General features: G+C 39.3%; 2 protein-coding genes across 3 annotated transcripts in view; one reads left to right on the top strand and one right to left on the bottom strand.

Moving 5' to 3' along the window:
• Positions 1 to 25,049, top strand: part of LOC136857089 (phosphatidylserine lipase ABHD16A) — a 238,201-nt gene that overhangs the window by 143,760 nt on the left and 69,392 nt on the right. The gene's annotated exons all lie outside the window — the stretch shown is intronic.
• Positions 6,458 to 25,049, bottom strand: part of LOC136857090 (uncharacterized) — a 53,556-nt gene continuing 34,964 nt past the window's right edge. For both annotated transcript variants that reach the window (XM_067135478.2, XM_067135479.2), the window contains 2 exons: positions 21,511 to 21,707; positions 6,458 to 6,878 (listed from right to left, as the gene is read on the bottom strand). In XM_067135478.2, coding sequence (XP_066991579.2) covers positions 6,717 to 6,878; positions 21,511 to 21,707 — 359 coding nt within the window. In that variant the 3' untranslated portion in view covers positions 6,458 to 6,716. The remainder of the gene's footprint in view (positions 6,879 to 21,510; positions 21,708 to 25,049) is intronic.

The following is a 25,049-nucleotide window of genomic DNA, read 5'->3' as shown; positions in this document are numbered from 1 at the left end:
TTGATTGCATATAAAAGTTATGTAGGACATGAAGGAAGAAATTGGATATTGTAATTCGAAATGTAAATTAATAGTGAACGACTTCATTTATTTCTGGTAGGGGCTTACCATACTGACAAATTTATTATTACTTTATGTATGCAAAAAATCTCCACACCCTAATTTTAGGAAGGGAAATTTTTAAAACGAAGTTGAGTGCTTCTTGCTTGTGGCAGGAACAGACTTGCCGCCAGAGTGGATGGAAAAATACCAACTTCCAGAGTTCTGTATATCAGGAGTACTGTACTAACCTTGACACAAATAATACCTGCACCCCAGCTTTTTGCTGGCAAATTTTAAAAAATTTAATATTTGCGTATATGCATTGCTTTGCTTCTTATCCTAAGTATGTTTCCGTTGCAGCATTCATTTCAACAAGATTCTTCTAACTGGTGTAAAATCAGCTAGCTTAATGATTACTTTTCATAAATGTGCCTTTTAACCAGGATGTGTGTGTGCGTGTGTGTGTGTGTGTGGGGGGGGGGGAATGTTCTTTACCAGCAATATATGGAGGCATGTTTTTCAAGTACTGTTTCAGTATAGGAAAAAAAAGTATTGTAATTTTTTTAACAGTTCTTTTTTTTTTTTAAATGTAAGCCTGTACCTTAAACTACTTCTCACCATAAGTTCCAAGCATATGAAGGCACTCGTCATATTGTGAAACCAGCTTCTAAATTCCATCTTCGTAGAAATCTGGCGCCTGATGTGCCAGCCACTGCAGCACAGCCGTTTTTAGGTTGTCATCGTCATGGAACTGACCTCCTAAATGCTTTTCCAAGTGCAGGAACAATTGATAGTCACTTGGCACTAGGTAAGGACTGTACGGAGGATGATCAAATTGACAATTCGGCTTAGGAATGCATCACCTTCATTACTGTACCGCTCAAGGGAAGTCAAAGCACTGCCTATGCACTTGGTTTTGTGCACTTCTGTCAGCATCCTCGGTACTCAGCATGAGCACAACTGATAAATCTAAGGGTCCTGACACAATTTCATAAAAAACACTCCTTGAAATTTCAGGCAACTCATAACTTAATGATGAAATCCTAAAGTGTTTGTTTTCTTGAACCTTTGCATCAAATTCTTGCACCAAGTCTTCACAGTAATGACAGACGGTCGTCCACTATGCTTCTCGTCGTGAACATTAGTACGGCCCCTTTTTTTAATGCTCTAAAGCATTTTCTTACCATTCCTTCGCTCATAATGTATTCTACATACACTTTACTAATCTGCCGATGAATTTCAATGGCTTTCAAGTCTTTCGCATTTAGAAAACGAATCACAGTGTGTACTTCACACTTGGCGGGACTGTTAATTGTCAGAGGCATTTTTAATACGCACAAACAAATGTAAATATGGGCAAATGCTTCTATAATGGCATCTGTGGCTAGACTGCAGTTGTACATACTGAGCACGTATGCTCTGGAGGACGACTGAAGTGCTGCAGTGGCCATATTTAAAAACGGTACTTACTTAAAAATCGTGCTTCATAACTGCATTTTTGCCTTTGCACGGTTGGTTCAGAGGTAAAGTTGATCACTGATTCCAAAATCTATTATTTTAAGAATCTCATTTACAGTTCTCAAATAATTTTTTTGAGAAAGGCAAGGCTTACAGCTTTATGTAAAAATTTCTTAGTAATAGCCATGGTACCTCCAGTTTTACCCAGAATCCTAACCACAGAGATGCGACGTTTCATTTTAAAAATCCCACGTGCATTGGCCAAGATTCAAGAGTAAGTGATCATTTTTGTTATCTAGGCACCATAGCAATTGATGATAATAGAGGCTATGTTGAAATCACAACTATAGTACAAAGAGGAGCACTGTTTAACTACCTAGTCAGGAAACAATTCTGGGATAAGCTAATTATATTAAGAACAAAATGGGTACCAAATGAAAGAGTCTTGGTTCTAATTACCACAAACCTTGATACTTCGACTCTCAGAGATAACAAACAGCAAGCTCTAAGCTGTAAAACAAAAATGTTAACCTTTCAGTCAGCTAATCAACACTATTACATATTCATTATACATACAGTACATGTTTTGTCCTCCTTTAAGGGCTTCTTCAGTGCATTGGATTCTTTAGATCAGTATTATAAATATTATTCAACAATAACATAAAAAATACACTGATATAGCTCAAACAATGTATGTACTGTATATACACAGTATAATCAGCAGTTACTCAGCCTTAAAAAAAAATGAAGTCTCTAAACAATATTATTTTAAATCAATTTGTTTTAAAGACTTTTAATTTAAATAACCTCTCATTATACTGTGTTTAATATATGATGATTGAGCTATATCAGTATACATGTTATCATTTAATAATATTCATAATATTGATCTAAAGAATCCAATGCACTGAAGCTTTGAAAAGAGGGTAAAACAATGTATAATGAATATGTAATGAATAGTATTGACTGGCTGATTGAATTTGGGACTAATAATTAGTTAGTGTAGCTTTAGGGGAGACCCTACTGAATTCAAAATTCTTTCCTATTGGAGTGGTTACTTCTATTTTTTTTCTGGGCACATAGGTATGGCTATTAAAAATTGAAATGTGAAATTTCTTATGCTTTGTCCAGTTATTTTGTAAGGCTTTTATGCTTCAAAAAAATTCAGAATGTGCCAGTATGCATAATTTTAATTCAACAAGATTCCAAAGTTGCATAAACATTCTTCGTATGCATTTTCCACCTATAAACAAATTTCTCCTAAGTGTTAGTGTTTTGTTGCTGTTAGTATAAGTCCATTATAGCGGGAATTCATAACAGCGAAAAGGTTACTCGTTATAGCGGATTGTCATTATAGCCGATTTTCCATTAAAGTTGGGAAAAAATCCCTATACACATTAAAATCGGTATGAAACGATAATCAGTTTGTTCAAAACTTGTGTTTTGCGACTGATATCCACACTATGGCTTACTTGTTTGTTATTTTTCAAAATCAGATAGTACATTAAACTGTGTGCTTAATTTAATTCTGAAAAAAATAGGGTTTCACTCCAAAGACTTTTGGGGCAAATGTTTCAGATTTCTTCTTCAAACAGCGTCACCTAACCTATGTATCATGAAAACCTATTTCAAGCACATTCCTTGCTAAAATTTACATGGGCATAGTCTTTCCGAAATTTAACTAGACGCGAGAAAATATAAACTAACCTCTGAAATCAGTGATGCACTCTGCCATATCTTGAGGCGTATCACATTCTGGTGTATAGTATTAAAATTAAGTGATTGTTTACTTAGCCTTAGTTTCTAATGAGTTGACAACTGCTATCGACCATGTTACTTACATATTTATTACGAAAATATATTCTCTTTCATTTCTAATTTTCTTTACGGAACAGCAGTTCACGGGCATTACGGTACTAATCATCGCCGACATCGCCTTCGAATGTCGGAAGAGAGATTTCGAAGGTGAACATAGCGAGAAAACGATACCAAAGGTCGCATTTTGTGGCAAAGGTTGGTTTTCTTATTCAAATAGTTTCAGGCCCGGTTTAGTCAACCTCCGTTAACATCTAACTGCCTGTTAGACCGGCCCTGTGGTGCAGGGGGCAACGCGTCCGTCTGTCACCTGGCGGCCTCGGGTTCGATTCCCGGCCAGGTCAGGGGTTTTTAATTGTAAATGATTAATATCCCTGGCCTGGGGACAGGGTGTTTGTGTCGTCCTTAATGTTCCCCTTTCCTCACATTCAACACTCTACACTTCCGTAATTCCACTTACACGCAGGTTCATATCATATGGTGCAAGTAGGCGCAAAAGATCTCTATAGGTCGACGCCCCGAACAAATAGCTAAAAATAAAGATAACAAATAAAAACTGCCTGTTAAAAGAATTTAACAGTGAACTTGACCAAATTAACATTTAATCAACATTGGTTAAGACTAACAATCTGTTAAACTCTCACTTAACTGCCCATGTTCAAGCAGTTAAATTCTCCATTAGCTCAAAATATGGTAGGTGCATTAGATGCATAACTTCTGTATCTTGAATATTTGGAATATTTTCCAGAAAGAGTTACAAACGGAAGAGATGATTTTCATACAGTTCTGCTGCTCATTCATCATCATGTAACACCGGGTCTTACTGCTCAGTTGCTGTAGAGTGCCATGCGGAATCTAGTGCTCCCATGTAATCCGGACACTGCTCGCACACGATGCTACATGATAGTCAAGCTGAATATTTGAACTTGGGATGAAATTGATGCAATTATGCATATGATAATGATTTATCGTTAAATAAACAATTTTGCAGTATTTACATTTTAATTTGACTCAAATATGTATTAATGTTTTCAAACTAACACATATCTAGATTATGTTAGCTGGGCGATATGTAAAAATGGCCTATTAAGAAGGTCCTAGGGAGAACACTTGGTATATACTTGGAAATAATTTCCAAAATGTTCTTCACGTGCCTTGGTTTACAGCTGTATTCAAACAAAAGCACATCAAAGTGCACTCACAAACTGTATGATTCTACCACTGCCTTCTAGATTCTCACTAATCGTGACTCTTGTGAGAGTTAACACTGTGTTATCTAACAGTTCCCAGGAAATGTTTGGATGAACGCAAGAATCTTAACATGCTGCTAAATTTTTAACGCTATGTTAACGAACAGCTTATTAGTGTTCTTTTAACTGAGATTGAATATACCGGGCCTCACCTAACTTAACTTGACCATACTATATGTATGATGAAAACATACTTCAAGTGCCAGTAGAGAAATGATAACCTTCTCGCTATAAATTTACATGATAATAGCCTTTCTGAAATTTAACCAGACGCTAGAAAATAAAAACTAACCTTTGAAATCTACTATGCACTCTGCTATATGTTGAGGTGTATCCCATTCTTACTTAATTGCAGTATTTAGCATTAAAATTAAGTGGTCATTTATTCAGGCTTTATTTTTTAACGAGTTAACTACTTTCGGACACATTATTTACGCATTTATTACGAAAACATGCTCTCTTTGATTTCAAAATTTTCTTTATGGAACAGCAGTCGGACAGATATTACTAATCGACTCCGACATCGCCTTCAAATGTCAATGAGAGAGCTCGCTAGTGGGCATAGCGAGGAAACATTACTGAATATGATCGATCGCATGCAACTTAATTGCTGGGGTGCATAAATATTGGTAACGGAAAAAATCGTGCCCGCTTAATCGCTCGTAATAACGGATGCATCAGTGATGCGGCTCTCGTTGTCACCGAAGGATAATACACAGTTTAGTATAGGATTTTCAAGGGACGGACAAGAGCTGACGTTATAATGGGGCTCTCGTTATATGCCATACTCTACTGTACTTCTGCTGTACTTTTGTTTAACCTTCTTTCTGTCTAAATTAATTTTAGCTTTAAATACAGTCATAAAGACCCTTCAAAATTCAGGAGAGGTGTAGAACCAAATGTAGCATGTGGGAGAGGGCAAAGAACAATGTTTATGCAAGAAAACAAAAATCTGTAATTTGTGAAATTTTGGTAAAAAATTCAGTAGGGTCTGCTCTTAATATGACCTTCTTCTTTTAAATTGTGGGAATGAAGTACTTCAGTACAATGATGTACAGAAATAGAAGAGATGAGAGTTTAAGTGATCTGCCTTTATAAATAGAAAAACCCTCTGTGAAACTGTAGCCAAGAAGTTATTGTTGTTGTTGTTGTTGTTGTTTCAGAGAAGTGGTTAATAAAAAAATACTTATTGTGTTTAAAGTATGTAATTCATACTGCCTCAGATGTATGGAATCAAAGTCAAAAGGTACTTTAGGCTTTTCTCTGAGTGTTCATAGGAGGAAAAGAATTTCCTATTTCTAGCTCTCACTATGATTATTTAAGGCCAATGCAAGGGGTTCGGATTCCACATAAAACTAGAGCTCCCATGGCTATGATCACGACAGCAGCAGTCGCATAAAACAACAAGCTTGGCTCGATCTTGGTAATTTAAGGTCACTTGAAATTTCTCTGGGTATCCATACTTTCCTTGCTCTTTTCTTTGTAATCTTTTATCAGAAGGTTATGTAAATTTTACCACTATTAGACCATTCATGTAAATGTCTCATTGTACGGCATTCGTTATTTATCAGAAATTGGGTTTGTGGTAATGTTGCAGTCTATGAGCCACATTAATATAATTAATTTCATAACCTTTTCTTAATAAATTTTCTCTTTCATTGCTTAATTCAACATATTCATGTATTTGCTAATAAACAAAACTCATGATGCTGCAGATTCAGCCACTACGAGCTTACTAGACAGTTTAAGTCCTTGGATGTCCCTAAGGGAGCCAATGAAATCCTGTTTTTTAAGACCCTCAGTCAATCTTAAATTAATGATAAAATTGAAAATTGAATTGAGGTAATCCTGTATGGCAGCTTGCTAGGTAGTCACAAAGCAAAACAAAAAGCTAACAATCATCAAATATTTATATACATGGTATTGCACTAACTCTGTGATTCTGTGGTTAATCCCCACAGTATCATTTTTGACTATGTTAGATATATTAAGATATTCTGCTGGGTATAATATAATACATTTAATTGGATAACTGATTTGAATTCAGGTTTTTCTTCTTAAACTCCAAATGTTCTAGCCAGCTGCTTGTTTTTGTAGAAAACTATAGATAATTCTTGTGTTCAGTCTCTTTGGTTCTTAGGTCCTCAGTTTTTAACATATGTTCATTTGTGTTTCCGATACACATTCTTTGGTTTCATCACTGAACACAAACTTAGAGGGGCACACGAAAGTCTTCACTGTGACACATGAGTTCTTGTAGGAGTCCATCTGTTTACCACTAAAGCTGCTGCTTGATCTAACACTGTTGTTCACCTGAAAAGTGAGAAAAGTGTGATGTGTTAACAGGACTTAATTTTATAGTTGAATTGGTGATGTAATTTAAAAGCTCTTCAGTCTGTCGAACACACAAGTTATAAATTATACAACAACATACTTGTAAAGAAAAAAAAATTAAACAAGGGATAAAAATACACACTATTAAACAAAAAAATTACATGTTTTGTTCTTAAAAGAACATCATCAGATACTATCAAGTCACACTCAGTTATTTAGAAATAATATTTATGTTTATCTCTGTTTAATATTTAGGAAGCTAAATTCTAAAACATTTTCTTAATGTCCTGCTTTGTCTCCACTCCAGCATTAACTGTGAGGTGTTTGGATAACCGTTGCTCTATCGTTGGCGTGGGTCCAGTACCGTAGCTGTAGTCCTTAACAAATGAATCGATGATTGCAGAAAGGACCCGAGTCCCGTTTTTGATAATATTACTATATGAGCAGATTCTGAATCTCTGGACAAAGATACACAGAAAGGGCCCTAATAGCCGCAGAGGTAGCTTCACCAACAGGGGATTGAATTATTCATTGAATGCAGAAAGGTCCAGAGTTCAGGACTGAGGTTCCTTCTGCACTCAAGTGGTGGTGCTGTGAACAGATGTTTTCCTCTCCCCACACCTTTTGTTTTATAACATACTGCAGCAAGATAATGGTGCATCTTGTTTTGTGATAAAGTGAACTCAATACCAATATAGTTGGTCTGTTATTGGACAGTATAAATTTTCCGGCTAACTCATTCCTGGTTGCCAGCATTTCACCCTAGTGTGTTAAGTTGGGCTCATCAGTTGGTAAATAGCACACCTACCTAAAAAAGTGCTTCATATTACAGGTATCAGCTCACTACAGCTTTGCTTTTTAATGTGGCTTAAATGGTAACTTTGAGAATACAGCAGAGAAAATTCCTGATTTTATTAAGAAGTGAGCCATACTTTCCAGTGTGGACTCGGTTAAATGTAACTTAAAAGCTTTCCTGTCTGTCAAACACACAAGTTAAATATAAATACTACACTATAACACACCTGTTAAAAAACACATTACGAAACAAGGAATAAAAGTACACACTATATTCAACAGGCATAAATTTAGAATGCTGATCAGAACATCCGACACTCTCCAGTCACCGACAGCTAAAATATTGGATCTTGGAGTAGAGTGGAGTGGAGTGGAGTGGATTCAGGAAATGAAAGCAACCCACAGCACAAGGATGAAGGAATACTGGGCTAAGAAGAAAGCTCACCAGAGTTAGGAACCACATGGTCCAAAGGGCCTCAACGAGACAAGAAGAGAAAATTACATTTTTTGTTCTTGAAAGAACATAATCAGGTTCTATCAAGTCACACTCAAATATTTGGAATATTTCTGTTTATTTCTGTTTAATACTTACTTTAATACTGTGTATTTTTATTCCTTGTTTAATGTGTTTTTTACAGGTCTGTTTTAGTGTAATATGTGTATTGAACTGGTGTGTTCAACGGACTGGAAAGCTTTTAAATGACATCCCTGATTTTATCCGTCTAGAAATATACAAAATACCATACTTGAAATGAACAGTATATAGTATGTGTGTTCTAATGCCGAGGCAATCACATATGAGTCCATTGTCTGTGGTAAGTAGTTTCAACTTTCACTTATTTGTGTATACCCTCTTTGATGAAGGAGTTAGTTGCTTCTTGCATCAGAGACAGTGTCCAGTGTGTGTGTCTACCTCTTAGTCCCGTTTTCCTGATATGGGTTCGGGGATAAGGTGAGATGAATTTATATGGCATGTTTTACGGCCGGACGCTCTTTCTGACACCAAACTCAGCTGAGGAGCTAATGAAGATGAAATAAATAATGATGAATTAAATCTTGTAAGGAGGTAGAAAGAATTGGCTATAGCCTGTGAATAAGAACTGTCCTGGCATTTGCCTTGAAGTGAAAATGGGGAATCAGAGAAATCCATTCTGAGGACAGCTGACAGTGGAGTTCACACCCACTCATGTCCCAAATGCAGAGCTTGGCTCCATAGCCATAGCAGGTTAATACTTGCTGCCACTCTGTGTTAAGTGTTGTGTATTCTGTGATGATGATGAAGTAGGAAGAGGTTGAAACCCATTGCCCGTACATAGCCTGTTCGTATCAAACAACTCCTAGGTGTCTGCTCAAGTCTCAACTCTTTAGCTGCATTATTAAACAAGTGATAATTGTAGTTGAATGTATATTCTTCAACCAAAAATTTTCAAAAGTTTACAAACTACTTTATATTTCAAAATTTAATATAATATGAGTATAGAGCAGGGCTGGCCACAACGAGGCTCGCGACCTGCATGCGGCTCTTGAATCAGTCTTATGCGGCTCTTGACACCAACCTTAGTGTAAAATTAAATTATATAATTAATGGAATCTAACGACATCTCACGGCCGACGGCAGTCAGTAGCAGCGATGTGCGAATTAACGTTATTAGTGCTGTACGTCAGTGGTAAGACATGGGAGGTGAAGATAGTTCTGGCGCCTTCTGTTAGATAGTGCTTTGAGCGGGAGAGTGTGTCAGTGAGTCAGTGTCATGAGGTGAAGCCAATCACGTTCACATATAGGCAATAGCGAGTGCCGATACTTTTCTATGTTCGGTTGTTGTGTGCTGTTGAGTACTGTTGTGCCCTGGTGTCCGAACAGTTATGATGCTATCTAAGAAGTAAATATGAAGATAAGAATTGAGCTTTTAATACCGACTGGAAGGAAGAATTCGTTTTTGTAGAAAGAAACGGTAAGCCAATGTCTCTTTTGTGTCAAATAACTTTGCCACAGTTCAAGGCCAGTAATCTAAAACGCCATTATGGCACTAACCACGGTGGTTTCAACAAAGATTGCCCTGTTTGCTCTCAGTTAAGGAAAACCAAACTGAAATCACTAAAGGAAAAACTTCATGGTCAGAGTAGGGTTATGTCAATTTTTACCAAGGAAGCAGATTTGACAACCGAAGCTGGCTTCATCTTGGATTTTAATATTGCTAAAGCAAAAAAGCCTTACACAGAGGGGGAGTTTATTAAGAAGAACATGGCACAAGTTATTTCTGTTTTAGAACCCGAAAATAAGAAACTGCAGAAACTGACTGTTGCATTTGATCCACACAACACCTCTCTGGTAGCTCACGAAATAATTCAAATTGCACTGAATGAAACCACATGTTTATTGTACACATAGATCACTTAAAACTAACAATTACATTAACTGAAACACGCGTCTACTCGAGCTCCTCCATTTTTACACTCGCTCCCATCATGCCCCACTCCTCTTATTCAGAGTCCTTGACCAGTGCTGCCACTGTCCACATGTCAGGTGAAATAAAAAAGAGCTAAGCAATCAAACATGCCGGCCACCTAATTTGGACTACAAATTACAAATGAATGAATAAACTGACACAGAAAGGAGTATGTACATTGCAAGTCACCAAAACGAAGAACAAAAGAAAACAAAAAAGGAAAACAATTGCACTGTAAACTCAGCATGGTTCAGTCATCTGATGCTGCAGTATAACAAGATACATGAACATGTGAATCAATAGCAGAAAAAAAAACACACAACTACACATCCACAGATAATGGGTGCCTCATGCGTCGTAGGTAGGAAACAGGCATATCTTGGTCACTGGTCGTTGGTAGGTTCCCTTGGCAGTGCACACAGATACCACACGAACATGACCGTCAGCTCCAGGATGAACCTCCTCTATGATGCCAGTCTGCCACATAAGGGGTGGAAGATTGTCCTCCTTGGTAAGGACAAGTGTTCCTGTCTGGACGTTGGTCTTGGGGTTGTGCCATTTGGTTCACTGCTGTAATTGAGAGAGATAGTCACATGACCATCGCTTCCATATTTGCTGTCGACACCGCTGAACTAGCTGCCATCTAGATACATATGAAATTGAAGTAGTAAGACAGTCTGGTTCAGGGAAGGATGAGAGTGATTCACCAATCAAAAAATGTCCAGGAGTGAGGAAGGAAAATTCATCAGCATTGTTGGGTAAGGGGGTTATTGGTCGGGAGTTTAAGCACGCTTCAGTCTGAGTTAAAAGGGTGTACATTTCTTCAAAGGTGAGAAGTGTGTCTCCGGCGACCCTCTTGAGGTGATTCTTCACTGACTTGATTCCTGCTTCCCAAAGACCTCCAAAATGGGGAGCATGAGGTGGAATGAAGTGCCAGTCAATACCTTCGTTGGACGCAAACTCCTTAACAGCAGACTGATGACTGCGGGACCTCATCAGGTGCTGCAACTCCTTCAGCTTTCTCATTGCTCCAGCGAAGCAGGTTCCGTTATCACTGAAGATCTTGCTGCATCATCCACGTCGTGAGATGAACCTCCGTAGAGCTGCAATGAATGCCTCAGTAGATAGACTGCTAACAAGTTCGAGATGAACTGCTTTCGTGGCCATACACATGAAGAGGGCAATGTAACATTTGGTTCGTGTCCTGCTCCTAGGGGTGCCATGCTTGACATACAATGGACCTCCATAGTCAACTCCACAGTTGGAAAATGGTTTACTGGAGTTAACCCTTGCTGGGGGTAGCTGACTCATGAGTTGGTTTGTCGTGGTTGCCTTTAACTTGAAACAAGTGAGACAGTTGTGAATGACCTGTCTAACGATAGATTTCCCATTAGTGAACCAGAATCTCTGACGTAGAGAAGCTAACACCAACTGACTTCCCGCATGTAAAAGCCTATGGTGTTCATGCAGGATGATGAGTTTGGTGATATGGTGTTTAGGATGCAATATGAAGGGATGTTTCTGGTCGTAGAGGGCTGAAGAATTTTCAAGTCTACCACCCACCCTAATCAAATTGGCGCTGTCAAGAAAAGGATGGAGCGCCATAAGTTTGCTTTCAGATGGGATCATCTACCCCTGTTGCAGGTTATGTAGTTCTTGCGCAAAGGTGGAACGTTGCGACATGCCAACGACAACCTTCAAGGAATGACGTAACTCAGCTGTGGTCAATGGCACATGACGCCTCTCAGTAACATTACTTCGAAGATTTTGAAGAAATCTAAGCAAATAGGCTGTCACTCGTTGTAGTCTAGACCAACTGGAAAAGCGTCTAAGGTAGTCGTCCAGGTCATGGTTAACTGTCGCGAGGCACATAGTTGGTGCTCGCTCTTCTGGTATGTTGGAGATGGTTTCCTTTAAGACTGGCCAAGTTGATGGATGATTCTGAAGCCAACTAGGTCCCGCCCACCATAGCAGCATTGTCTCAAGTTCCTGTGGTTCAAGTCCTCTTGAAATACAGTCTGCAGGATTGTCTTGTGAGGGAATGTGTTTCCAGTCCTCTACTCTTGACAAGTCCTGTATTTCTGACACCCTGTTAGCCACAAAAGTCTTCCAAGAATTGGGTGAACCTGCTATCCAAGCTAGAACTATCGTAGAGTCCGTCCAGTAATATCGAGCATCAATTCTCATGTTGATAGCTACAAACACCTTATCCATCAATCGGCTCAATAGTACAGCACCACATAGCTCCAGCCGAGGTAACGAGATTTGCTTTAGAGGTGCCACTCTCGACTTAGCAGTCAACAGGGATACGGTAACATCACCATTGATACTAACGCACCGCAGGAAAATACAGGCGCCATACGCTTTCTCCGATGCGTCCGAGAAACCATGTAGCTCCAGGTGCACCATTGCTCTGTTACATGTGACTCTCCTTGGTGTGACGATGTTATTCAGTGCAGATAAGTGTTTATGGGTGTTTATCCATGAAATTTCAATTTGATTGGGGAGGGACTCATCCCAGTCTACTTGTTGTTGCCAAAGTGTTTGGATGAAGAGTTTGCATCGTACAATAACTGGACCAAGTAGTCCCAGAGGATCAAATATTGCTGCTACAGTAGCCAGAATGGTGCGTTTAGTCCACTGTGGAGGAGCATCCTTAGTTGATGTAACTCCGAACTTGAATATATCTTCAACAGGGTGCCAGAGAATACCAAGTGTTTTCACTACATCTCCAAAATTTAAATTACAAGGGACCTGATTTTTTTGCAGTTCTAAAGGAATTGATGCCAATATGTCAGGGTGATTAGCACGCCATTTCCTAAGTCTAAATCCTGCTGTGTTTAGGAGGGAAGTCACTTCCGCCTGTAACTGATGGGCATTTTGGATGGAGTTGGTTCCAGTCAGCAGGTCATCAACATAGAAATCACGTGTCACAACTCCACAGGCTCGTGGAAATCTTCGTTGCTCTTCCCTTGCCAACTGAATCAGACATCTGGTTGCTAAGAATGGAGCTGCTGCTGTTCCATAGGTCACCGTTGTAAGCCTATAGGTCTTCAGCGGTTGATGGGGTGAACTGCGCCATACAATTCTCTGTAAATCGCGGTCTTCAGGATGGACGTTGATCTGGCGATACATTTTCTCGATGTCTGCAGTTATGACGTACTTGTGGGTACGAAACCGAAGGAATGGAGAACAGATCTTGTTGCACTGTGGGTCCGACCATCATGATGTCATTAAGAGATACTGACGTTGTAGTTTTACACGACGCATCAAAGACTACCCTAACCTTCGTCGTAGTGCTACCTTTCTTTACAACAGCATGATGAGGCAAGTAGTAGGATTCTTGACTTTGAATAGGGGCTTCGATTTCCTCCATGTGTTCTAGTTGGTGATATTCTTGCATGAAGTTAGTATATTCCTCCTTCATTGCAAGCTGTCTTTCCAGTCTTCTCTCCAAGTAATGGAAACGTTTCTTAGCAGTGTCCAGTGATTCTCCTAGGTTGCTCCGATTGGAACGAAGGGGCAGTTTAACCACGAAACATCCCATTTCTTCTCGAGTCGTGTGCCTCTGAAAGTGTTCTTCACATTCCCTTTCTTCCTTTGTGAGTGGATTGGTCCTCATTTCTATCTGTCCCAGAAGCACTCAACCTAGGCGCGCAGCATGTCACCCTTTAAAAATAAAGCCTTAGTTGTAGCACTTTCATGTTGTACAGAGTGGTTGGGTATACAGCCAGCAAGTACCCAGCCAAGAGTAGTGTTTTGAAGAGTGGGATAGCCTTCCCTTGTGCGCTGCCCAGGTAGTAAGATATCATAGAACACACTTGCTCCCAGGAGAAGATCAATATCGTGTGGTTGGTTAAACCGTGAGTCTGCTAATACTATGTCCGCAGGCAAGTTCCAGTCATCACAGTTAATTCTAGTAGTAGGAAGTTGACCAGTTATTTGTCCTAACACAGAGCAAACAATGGATTTCCCATAATCACTAACTCTGGAAGAGATGGAAACTTGGCAAATATGTGAAGATTCCACTGTTTTCATATTGCTGATGCCACTGATTGGCATAGAATGGCGACTCAGTTTGAGTCCTAGTCGGTTCACAAGGCCATGCGACATGAAATTCATCTGAGAACCACTGTCCAGTAAGGCTCGACATTCATGAACTCTACCACTAGTCCCTAATATGAACCACAGCAGTTGAGAGGAGAACTTCATGTTGTTGAAATGCTCCTTTCAAAGAGCAATATGACTGCTGTTGTTGGGGATAGCCTGTCGAATTTGATGACCTCTGGTTGTCTTGCTGATAATGTAGCAGGGTGTGGTGCCTTTGGTTACACATTCTACAACTGCCTGAAGTGCAACTGTTTGCAATGTGGTCACCTTTCAAACAATTGAGACAGAGCCTGTGGTCTCTAATTAACTTGATACGGTCATTAACAGACATATCCTTAAATTTAGAGCACCAATAGAGAAAATGAGAAGCACCACAAAGTTCACATGATGAGGGAGTGGAGGTGTATGTACTGGTGGAAGGCTTGGAAGATACGCTGACCTTGCCTATTTCTTGCTTATCTGCTCCGGTCTTATGGGAGGAGACAATTTCTAGTGTCTGGCAGTTACTTTCAAGAAAGAGGATTAAGTCTTGTAAACTAGGGCATTTGTCACCTGAGGTCGAATTCTCCCACTGTTTACGTAGACTGAGGCTTATCCGTTGGAGTACTAAATGTGATAGGATGACCTCATGCAAGGGGGTCTTAATTTTCAAGGCTCCTATCGCATTCAGATTGCTACACAGCTGATTTATAAGCATTCTTAGGTCTTTGGGCGATTCACCCTTAACAACTGGAAGTGACAGAAGCTCTTTGACGTGAAGATCTAAGATGAGCCTTGGGTTATGATAACGATTACATATTAAGTCCCATTCTACTTTGAAGTTTTCTTGCGTTACTGGAAGGTTTTCAATTAATTTATGAGCTTCATCTGATACACATGACAGCAAGTAATAATAGCGTTGTATGTCAGTCAAAGAGTCATTACTGATTAGCGACACAAAGGTGTCATGAAAGTGCATGAATTCTGCGATAGAACCCTTAAATTTAGGCAGAGAAATAGTAGGTAATTTGAGTAAGTGGCCATTGCTTGTGGTTGAACTGTCTATAGAAGAGGAAGGCAAGGCAGTGTTAGTTAACAAAAGAGTTTGAATTTTTGACTGAATGTCTAAACAAATTTCTTCAAATGCTTCCCTATCAGAATCGTGACTAACGTCGTCGTCATTTATTTCGAGTTGACTGAACATCGTTGTATTCTTCGATACTTCTTTGTAAAAGATCCTGCCTCACTTTGATATCATTTAACTTTTCTCCTTGAAAGTTACTGATAAAGTTTCCTAAGCGAGTAACTCGAGATTTCACAACAGCCCTTTTCTTCGTCGATGTGCACTTTAGATTTTCTTCCATTATGGGAAGGACAAGCAAGGAATAACAAGGAATGACAATTGAACCAGACTGCACTCACCCTTCGAGGACGCGATGATGCTGATGCGGTGAAGTGAAGCACGCTACGCTGAGGTACCGTATCAGTTTGAACATTAGGCCTACGGTTTGCACACTGCGTATTCCGGCTCGGAGGACCAAAAAATGTTGCATTTGATCCACACAACACCTCTCTGGTAGCTCACGAAATAATTCAAATTGCACTGAATGAAACCACATGTTTATTGTACACATAGATCACTTAAAACTAATTACATTAACTGAAACACGCGTGTCTACTCGAGCTCCTCCATTTTTACACTCGCTCCCATCATGCCCCACTCCTCTTATTCAGAGTCCTTGACCAGTGTTGCCACTGTCCACATGTCAGGTGAAATAAAAAAGAGCTAAGCAATCAAAACTGACCAACGAATTGCCCGCTGCTAGACACACAATAGAGAGGCGAGTTTCTGTTATTAGCGCGAATATTTTAAATAATTTACAAAAAATCTAAGCGAGTGCTCAGCAATAACTCTGGCTCTGGTCGAATCTACTAATATCAAAGATAAAACCACAACTAGCCATACTTGTGAGGTATGTGTCAAAGGACTTGGAGGTGGTGGAAGAACTTTTAGACCTGGTTACTTTGAAGGATGCTACTCGTGGTTGTGACATTAAAGAAGCCCTGGATGGTCTTTTACAGAAAAACTCAGGCCTATCGATAATATTGTCAGCATTGCTACCGATGGTGCACCATCTATGACTGGCATGAAACAAGGGCTTATTGGGCTTTTAAATGCTGACACATCATTTCCTGATATCCTACCTGTACATTGTATTATTCACAGATAATATTTAGCAGCAAAATATTTTCAACACCCGCATATTATGCAGGTAGTTCTAAAAATTGTGAAATCTATTCGCTCATGTGCCAAAACACACCGACAGTTAAAATCTTTTATAGAAGATATGAACAATGGAGCTTCCTGATGACGTATCTTGGTACTGCTTAATAAGATGGCTATCAGTAAACAATTTTCTTGACAGATTTTTTGAATTACTTGATCCAATCAAACAGTTTATCGAAAGAAAATCATTCCCTGAACTTAATGACCCCCAGTGGTTGTTAGGTTTGGCTTTTTTACAGATGTGGTACAGCATTTAAAAACGCTAAAACATATCTTTACAAAAAAAGAGAAAAACTTTTCTGAATTGGCCCAGACTCTGTTTAGCTTTCATAGCAAGTTGAAGCTTTTTGGGAAAGACCTTCAGACTAAAACATGTTCTCACTCCAAATGTTTGAAGAAAATTACTGAAAGCCTTCCTGACATTCAGGTGGAAACTGAAGATTACATGAGTAAAATGTCTGGCCTTGCTGAAGAAATCAATGGCAGATTTAATGATGTGAGATCACTTAAACCTTCATTTTAATTCCTGGAAAATCCTTTTTCTGTTGATGTTGTGGGCGATGGCTGTCCTGTTTCATCACCAATAATAAGGGATACAGCAGCTGTAGAGATGGAGCTACTAGAACTCAAACGAATGGAATTTCTACTACAGAATTTTTGGAAGAATGTTCCAGAAGAAAAATACCCACTAACAAAAGTGTGCCAAGAGACTAATCTCAAACTTTGGGACTAATTATGTGTGTGAATCACTGTAGTCAACGCTTAAATTCATTAAATCTAAACATTGATCTGAACTAACTGATCAACATTTAAGTGAACTTGTGCAAAATGCGCTTACCAATTATCAGCCAGATTTCAAAAACTAACAGCAAAAATGAACAATCAAAAAAGAACTTCTCAAAAGTAAAATCTCATTCCTTGATGTGTACCTGAAAAATATTGTTGTGTGTAGTGTAGAAAATAAATGTTCCTTCATTTGTTATAAAATAAAAAGCGTGTCTTCATTTTATAAACCATTTTCTAAACACGCTCCCAATTTTTGTCTCCTAAATTTGCGGCTCCCAGAAGTAAGGTTAGTGGCCACCCCTGGTATAGAGTATTGTTTTAATGCTTTTGGCACATCTTTCTCATACCTAGCACCAACAAGGAACCTTGAAGTCTTGCTTGGTATGTATCAAAACATGGGACAGGACATATTGTAGGCTTTTATTAAAAACCCTTGCAGTGAATTATCACTCAGCGCATCAGTAATGTTTTCATTAATATTGACAGACACTACCTAGTCAGAATCCACTACTAAAAGCTGATATGTGATTTTCGTCCTTAGTAATGTCATTGTCATTGCATGCAACCATGTTTGTTTACCGCCTGTCAAGCCTGAGAGTATACCCTTCTTCTGATCATGGAAGAATACTATTCTCTGTTACTTTTTTATTTCCTGACCTCCCCCAGTTTCTAAATACGCGGACGGTTTGAAAAGTTCTTGGAATCACCGCTAGATGTCAGTGCTAGAGCAATGAGGTTCCCGCACAGTAATCACACATCCTTTGTGAGTGAACACGTGGCGCGTCAGTGCTCTAGCCGCAGGAGTGTGGTAGTGACGACTCTTTGTTGTTCCCGCATGTGATTTGTGACAATGGAAAAAACTGAGATTCGAGCAGTGATTAAATACTTTGTAAAGAAAGGTATGAAAGCAAAGGAAATTCGTGCCGACTTTCAGAACACACTGGACCAAGTTCGATAGCTGCAGTCGCTTAAGTGCGGCAAGTATCCAGTATTCGGGAGATAGTAGGTTCGAACCCCACTCTCGGCAGCCCTGAAAATGGTTTTCCGTGGTTTCCCATTTTCACACCAGACAAATGCTGGGGCTGTACCTTAATTAAGGCCACAGCCGCTTCCTTCCCACTCCTAGCCGTTCCCTGTCCCATTGTCACCATAAGACCTATCTGTGTCGGTGCGACGTAAAGCAACTAGCAAAAAAATAAAAAGAACACACTGGGGGACTCTGCTCCTTCATTTTCAACTGTTGCCAAGTGGACCAGCGAGTTTAAATTTGGTCGGGAGAGCTTGGATGATGATCCACGTTGTGGACGGCCAAAAAGTGTTACGACCCCAGAATTTATCTCAAAAGTGCATAAAATGGTCATGGAGGATCGTCGACTGAAAGTGCGGGAGATTGCTGAAGCTGTAGGGATGCCTTCTGAACGGGTATATTATATTTTAACCGAAGAATTGGATATGAAAAAATTATCCGCAAGATGGGTGCTGTGGCTCTTGACATTGGACAATAAACGCACCAGATTGGAAATGTCCGAAGAAAGTCTGGCCCATTTTCAGTGCAACCAACAAGATTTTTTGCGCCGGTTTTGTGACTACAGATGAAACTTGGGTCCACTACTATACCCCAAGAGACAAAACAGCAGTCAGAGCAGTGGAAACATGCTGATTCACCACCACCACAGAAAGCAAAGGCAGTGCGTTCGGCCGGAAAGGTCATGGCCTCAGTTTTCTGGGATGCAAAAGGCATTCTGCTGATAGATTATCTTCCTACTGGCCAAACAATTACGGGGCAATACTATGCAAACCTTCTAGACCAACTACAGGAAAAGATACGCGAAACAAGGCCTGGTTTGACAAGGAAAAGGGTCATCTTTCATCAGGACATTGCTCTGCCGCACACAAGTGTTATTGCCATGACAAAAGTTCATGAACTGGGGTACGAATTGTTGCCACATCCACCTTATTCACCTGATTTGGCACCATCAGACTTTCATCTATTCTCCAAGCTGAAAATTTTCCTTGGTGGACGGAGATTTTCTACAAGGGAAGAACTGACAGCCGAATTGGAGAGGTATTTTGCAGGCCTGGAGGAATCTGATTTTTGAGATGGGATCAAGGCATTGGAACATCGCTGGACCAAATGCATTAGTCTACAGGGAGACTATGTTGAAAAATAAAAGCAGTTCCACCGAGGTAAGATACTTAATTCTAGTACATTCCGAGAACTTTTCAAATCGCCTACATACATTCAATAGATGGCAGAACATTCCTAATAACTTAAATGCTACTAAGAGAAAGAAGTCAATGTATGCAGCAACTAGAAAGTATCAAATTAAATATTCCTTAAAAGGAAACAATTTAATGAATATTGAATTTTCACGACCACATTGTAATCAAAATCTACTTTCAACTTATTAGGTCTTCTTAATCAAAATCGATTTTCAACCTATTAGTTAGGTCATGTACCTAACCTATTAGGTTGTGTTACGTAGCACAAATCATTAAAAATACATTCCTAAATCTTGCACAAACAATTACAAAAACATGAGATTCATAAATTGTAGGGAAAGTATGAAGTTGACTTCCGAATCAAATGACATACCGCTGTGACTGCCATCATTCAATGGACAAATCGCCATCAACAGCGTCATATGCCCTCACTCCATATGAACACTGTGGAGAGGTTTGGAACTGAACCGAGGCTTCTGGCATGCAGTCGAATGATTAGTAGGCATTATGTACCACCACCTCTCCTACCCTGCTGGTCAACATTCTGACAGGACTCGAATCAGCTGGCCACAGTGTCAGACTATAAAGACTTGATTACTCAATGATCATGGCCACCAAGTAGACTGTACTGTATGAGGTTTGTAAATAAAATATTGTTAACACTGTCAGTACACTGTTACAACACTACATATTTACTACAGGCAGTGAAGGAACTTCAGTTGAAGCTTGTGTCGTTGTAGAGAACGCCTGAAACAGTCGGTGCTGCTAGTGGTGGTGTCTGTGTGAGCATTCAGTGTGGACAATGTTTTCTGTGCATGTGTTGCCCCACAATTGCTGTTCTGCCTTTGTAAACACATGTTTACATGTATAGAACATTTTACAAAGGTTGAACAGTGATTGTAGATCAAAATACAGGTGGCCGGAGACAAAAGAGCTCTGGAATGTCATCAAGTCTTAGGTGATGAAGTCTGTGGCAACATTGTAGTACCGTATCGGACTGTTGCACGATGGACATGTTCCATGGGGGTCAGGATGTGTCCGCGAATTTACCATGCATAGGTCAGCCATCTATTTCTGGTACCAGGGGTGGAATTAGTGTGAGGCCTTGTTTCCATAGATCACCTATGGACTGTCTGAGAATTATCCTTAAAAGTTGAGATTAGTCATCAGTCATGGTACAAACGGAAGAACATTCTCAACCAGATTAAAATTGCGTGAGTAATGATGACAATTTCAGCACAATATGCAACTATCAACATGACCTATTGAGTTCATGACGATATTCTATGGACGCAGAGACCAAGGGTGGCACCATTCATTTGACTATCGCTTTAATTTGTGTTCATACACCTGTGCCAACGTTTCATCAATGGCTACAATACACTGTAGAAAGGTGGGGGGAGGTGTCCTCTTCATTGTGGTATAGTCAAGATGGAACAGTCAATGAAGCTTATTATCGCCATTATCTTGAACACCACTTGCATCTGGTCCATGCAGTGGAAACATCATCATATCTTGCAGGATAATCCTCCCTCTATCTTTCATGACAATTAACGCTGCCATGTGGTGGAAGCAGTGACTACCGTGTTTAGCAGGTGGCATTGGGAAATCTTTACATCCACCATATTACCCTGAGTCCTTGTGACTATTTGTTCCCTCTGTTGAAAAATCCTCTCCGAGCCATCTGGTTTCCTGTTATTCCATGTGTTCTAAGCAGCAGGGAACCCCATCGCTGTGATCATCCGAGACCACCTCACTGATGACTTCCTGTGGCTGCCACACATTTGCTCCAGAACTTCACTAGTGATTATATTGGAGGGATGTAATGGAATTTTGCTGATGACTGCAATAAACTCTTGGTGATATCTTTGTTTTTCACCATTTTATTTAAGTGGCTAATTTAATACAGAAAATAACAAACTGTGTTTAGATATAATTGTTAGACTTTCAAGGTATCTGAGAGATAACAAAAAGATTGCGTTACCTGAATGTCATCTGTTGCCTTGAAAGGAGTGTCTCTTCCCATCAGGAAGTTGTGACAGCCTGGAGGAGCATCAGGATTCATCTCACATGTGTAGAATTGGTGACAGTTAGTTACATCCCGCCACCGTCCTATATGTTGAGGACTACAGAAGATACCTTTAGTCATGTCAACAACTGGCACACTCTTCTGATCTAGACCTTCAAGAGAGGAGGAACTTGTATTACAAAGTTATTATTGGCTATAAGAGAGAAATAAAAGTATTCAAAGTTCTGCTTTAGGGATGTTTTTTCTACAAGGCTTACTGAGCAGATATATAACATAAAAATTAATCCCTTTACGTAAAGTCGGAGAGACTCTCCAATACCATGAGGAAAAGGAGGATTGATTTCTATGGACACATATTCCGAATGAATCCTGACAGATTAACTGAACAGATCTTTGACTTCTTTTACAGAAAAAAGACTAAACCCACTTGGTTTAAGGAAGTTGAAAAGGATCTGAGAGATCTTAAGATTACTGAACTCATGTTAAAGAATGATCCAGCCAAAACTGTGACCAAAGACTAAACTAAGAGGTTCCAAGTTAAGAACAACACCAGGAAACCGATTCAGATATCAGAGGAGGAAAGGAGGAGATCAGTTAGAATGCAGAACTATTGGGAGAAGAAAAGAGCACAAGCATCTAAAAAGTGATTGATCTGACGTACCCCAAAGATGGTTGATTCGAAATGAAGAAGAAGAAGGATTTAAAATAAGTATTTACATTACTATGTATCTATAAGACTGTAATACTGTATTTTGTAAATTATATTGTAACCTATGAAAACAGTGTTCAATTATTGTATCTGTAATGATAGTTAATTATTTTTATTGAATTTGTTCATTTTTCAATAATGAAATAATTGAGGGGTCTAAATAAATAACCAGCAATACCCACTTTGATTTTATAGAAATGAATTAACTTAAGAAGATTGCTCTATGGGATACTCATAGTCTATTTATGAATTTGATTGAATGTTAATCCAGCTTACATATCTACCTCAAACAGAAGGTAAAAAAAAATAAAGATGTGCTGCTAACTCAGTAATTGCCATATGGCTCTGAGTTGTAGAAATAGTATTCTCAGTTTCTACCAATCACTGTCAAATCTGCATGTCATATTATTTTAAATTATTCCTTGCTTAATTTTTACTCGCATCATCGTGCCAGGCTGAGTGGCTCAGATAGTTGAGGCACTGGCGTTCTGACCCCAACTTGGCAGATTCTATCCTGGCTCAGTCCGGTGGTATTTGAAGGTGCTCAAATATGTCAGCTTCATGTCGGTAGATTTATTGGCACATAAAAGAACTCCTGCGAGACAAAATTCTGGCACCTCAGTGTCTCCAAAAACCATAAAAGTAATTAGTGGGACGTAAAGTGAATAACATTATTTATTATTCATCTTCATCGTTGCCCTCCCTCCCTCGCTGTTCTCCCTCTCTGTGAGTCGAGGGACCGGTGTTCGTGCATTATTTTGTATACATCAACACACCTTGTCTGTACACTCTCTATCACTGCATCCTTCCATCATTTCTTTGGTCAACTTCAAGGTTGTATGCTGGTCTCTTCTTTCAGTTATCATCAGAAAGGTTATGGAGAGTTCCACCAACCAAATATACAAAGCCACCAGTACAACAACAACAGCAACAACAAAAAGCAGAAGAGGAATGTTGTATATCAGCAAACAGAACGATATGAAAAAAGCACTGACATTTGCCACTACAAATTTAATTTAATTGCAATATTATTTCATTCTACTAAGATCTAAATACAATCCAATGACTAAGTTACATGTAGGAGGAGACCCATATTTAGAGTGATTTACAGAGGGATCCAATGAACTAAGAACCGAGCGGTGTTTGTTGCCATGTGTGGGTATCGAAGAGTGGTGCTGACACAACTATACAACAGTTTAGGTATTTTGACAGGTTATACTTGCCAACGTTATCAAAGGAGGTGCTGAAACTATCATCCAGATATTTTTGGCATCATTTAAAAAAAAAACTATCAGTCACTCGCAGTTGTTCATGTTGAGTAATGCTGGCTGTTTTCTTTGGAGAGAGTCCTATGAGTTCTGTTAGGTTACTTAGACTGAACCATACTATGCTGAACCATATTTCACTTTGCAATTAAATCAAAACAAAGCACACTATGTTATAACTCAACTTGACCCCTTTCAGATCTACACTTTACAGCAAGCGGGTTGCTTGACTTTGTCTACTTCGCCAGCTAGACATACGTGTACTCAGTGGAAAAACTCTGCCAACTGATTTATAGTTCATTGGATCCCTATACAAATGGCTAAAAGTGCCTATGAAACTGAACATCGACTGAAATCAAGGAAACCACCCTGGCGTACAGCAATGGATCTTGAAAGAACCTCTTTTCATGGAAAGCCCAGTACGTCCAGTCTTCAGTAGTGAACAAACATCTAGTTGAGAATCCTTCTAAACGCGTACAAGGATTTGATTTTCCAAGACGACAGTGGAGAATCATCAATCGGATAAGAACTGGACAAGGCAGATGTGGTTATCTGTTGTGCAAATGGGGTTGGACTAGCTCTGCAGATTGTGATTGTGGTGTTTCTTCTCAGTCAGTCCACCACATTGTTGCTGGCTGCCCAATTCGAGTTTTCAAAGGAACGCTAATGGACATTCACCACATATCGGATGAAGCAGTTGATTGGGTCAAAATGCTAGACCTAGAGTTGTAGTATTGTACGGACTCAGTAGCGGTGATTGGGGGGGGGGGGCAAGGGGGGCAATCGCCCCCCCCCCCATTTTGGAGAAAATGTTACATTATTATTATTATTCCATTTTAGCCGACTGAAACTAGGAATTATTAAACAAACCAATTTGTAAAAGCCATATTGTCTTATCAGGTAATTCTTTCCTTTATTTTCTTTAATCTTAACAAAATTATTAGCGGAAATACGCACAAAATATCGTTCGACCCATCTCACCGATTTGTTTAGCGCCACAGCAAATAGTGGAGACTTTCCATGTGCTGTGAGGAAGGGCAGGAGGGGTATACTTTTTTTTTTTTTTTTTTTTGCTAAGGTCGTGGACATTGAGATCTAATTCACCTGCTTGCCGCGCACATTTGTCAGTCTGGCAGTCTCTGTAGTGTCTGTCTTAGTGTGTAGTCAAATACGAAGTTATTTTTAATCGTATAATCTTGCCGTATTTCTTTTTAATTGTAATAAATGTGTAATATTGCTCCTTTCGGGAAAGTTTTATTGTATAGTATTGAATCAAAATCTCAAAAATGTATTATTACCACACTTAAATTGGTAAACTGTCAGCCTTTTCCTCTCTGTCGAAATTCATTCAGAGATCATAAGAAATTTACCATTTTGTAGCTTTTTTCTTCAGTTTTGAATTATAATAATGTTATTGGCTTTACGTCCCACTAAATACTGTTACGGTTTTCGGAGATACCTAGTTGCCGTAATTTAGTCCCGCATGAGTTCTTTTACGTGCCAGTAAATCTACCGACAAT

The sequence above is a fragment of the Anabrus simplex genome, chromosome 1, assembly GCF_040414725.1.
Source record: "Anabrus simplex isolate iqAnaSimp1 chromosome 1, ASM4041472v1, whole genome shotgun sequence".
Classification (NCBI taxonomy): Eukaryota; Metazoa; Arthropoda; class Insecta; order Orthoptera; family Tettigoniidae; genus Anabrus; species Anabrus simplex.
The sequence above is the reverse complement of the archived record's forward strand: the minus strand, read 5'-3'. Positions and strand labels throughout refer to the sequence as shown.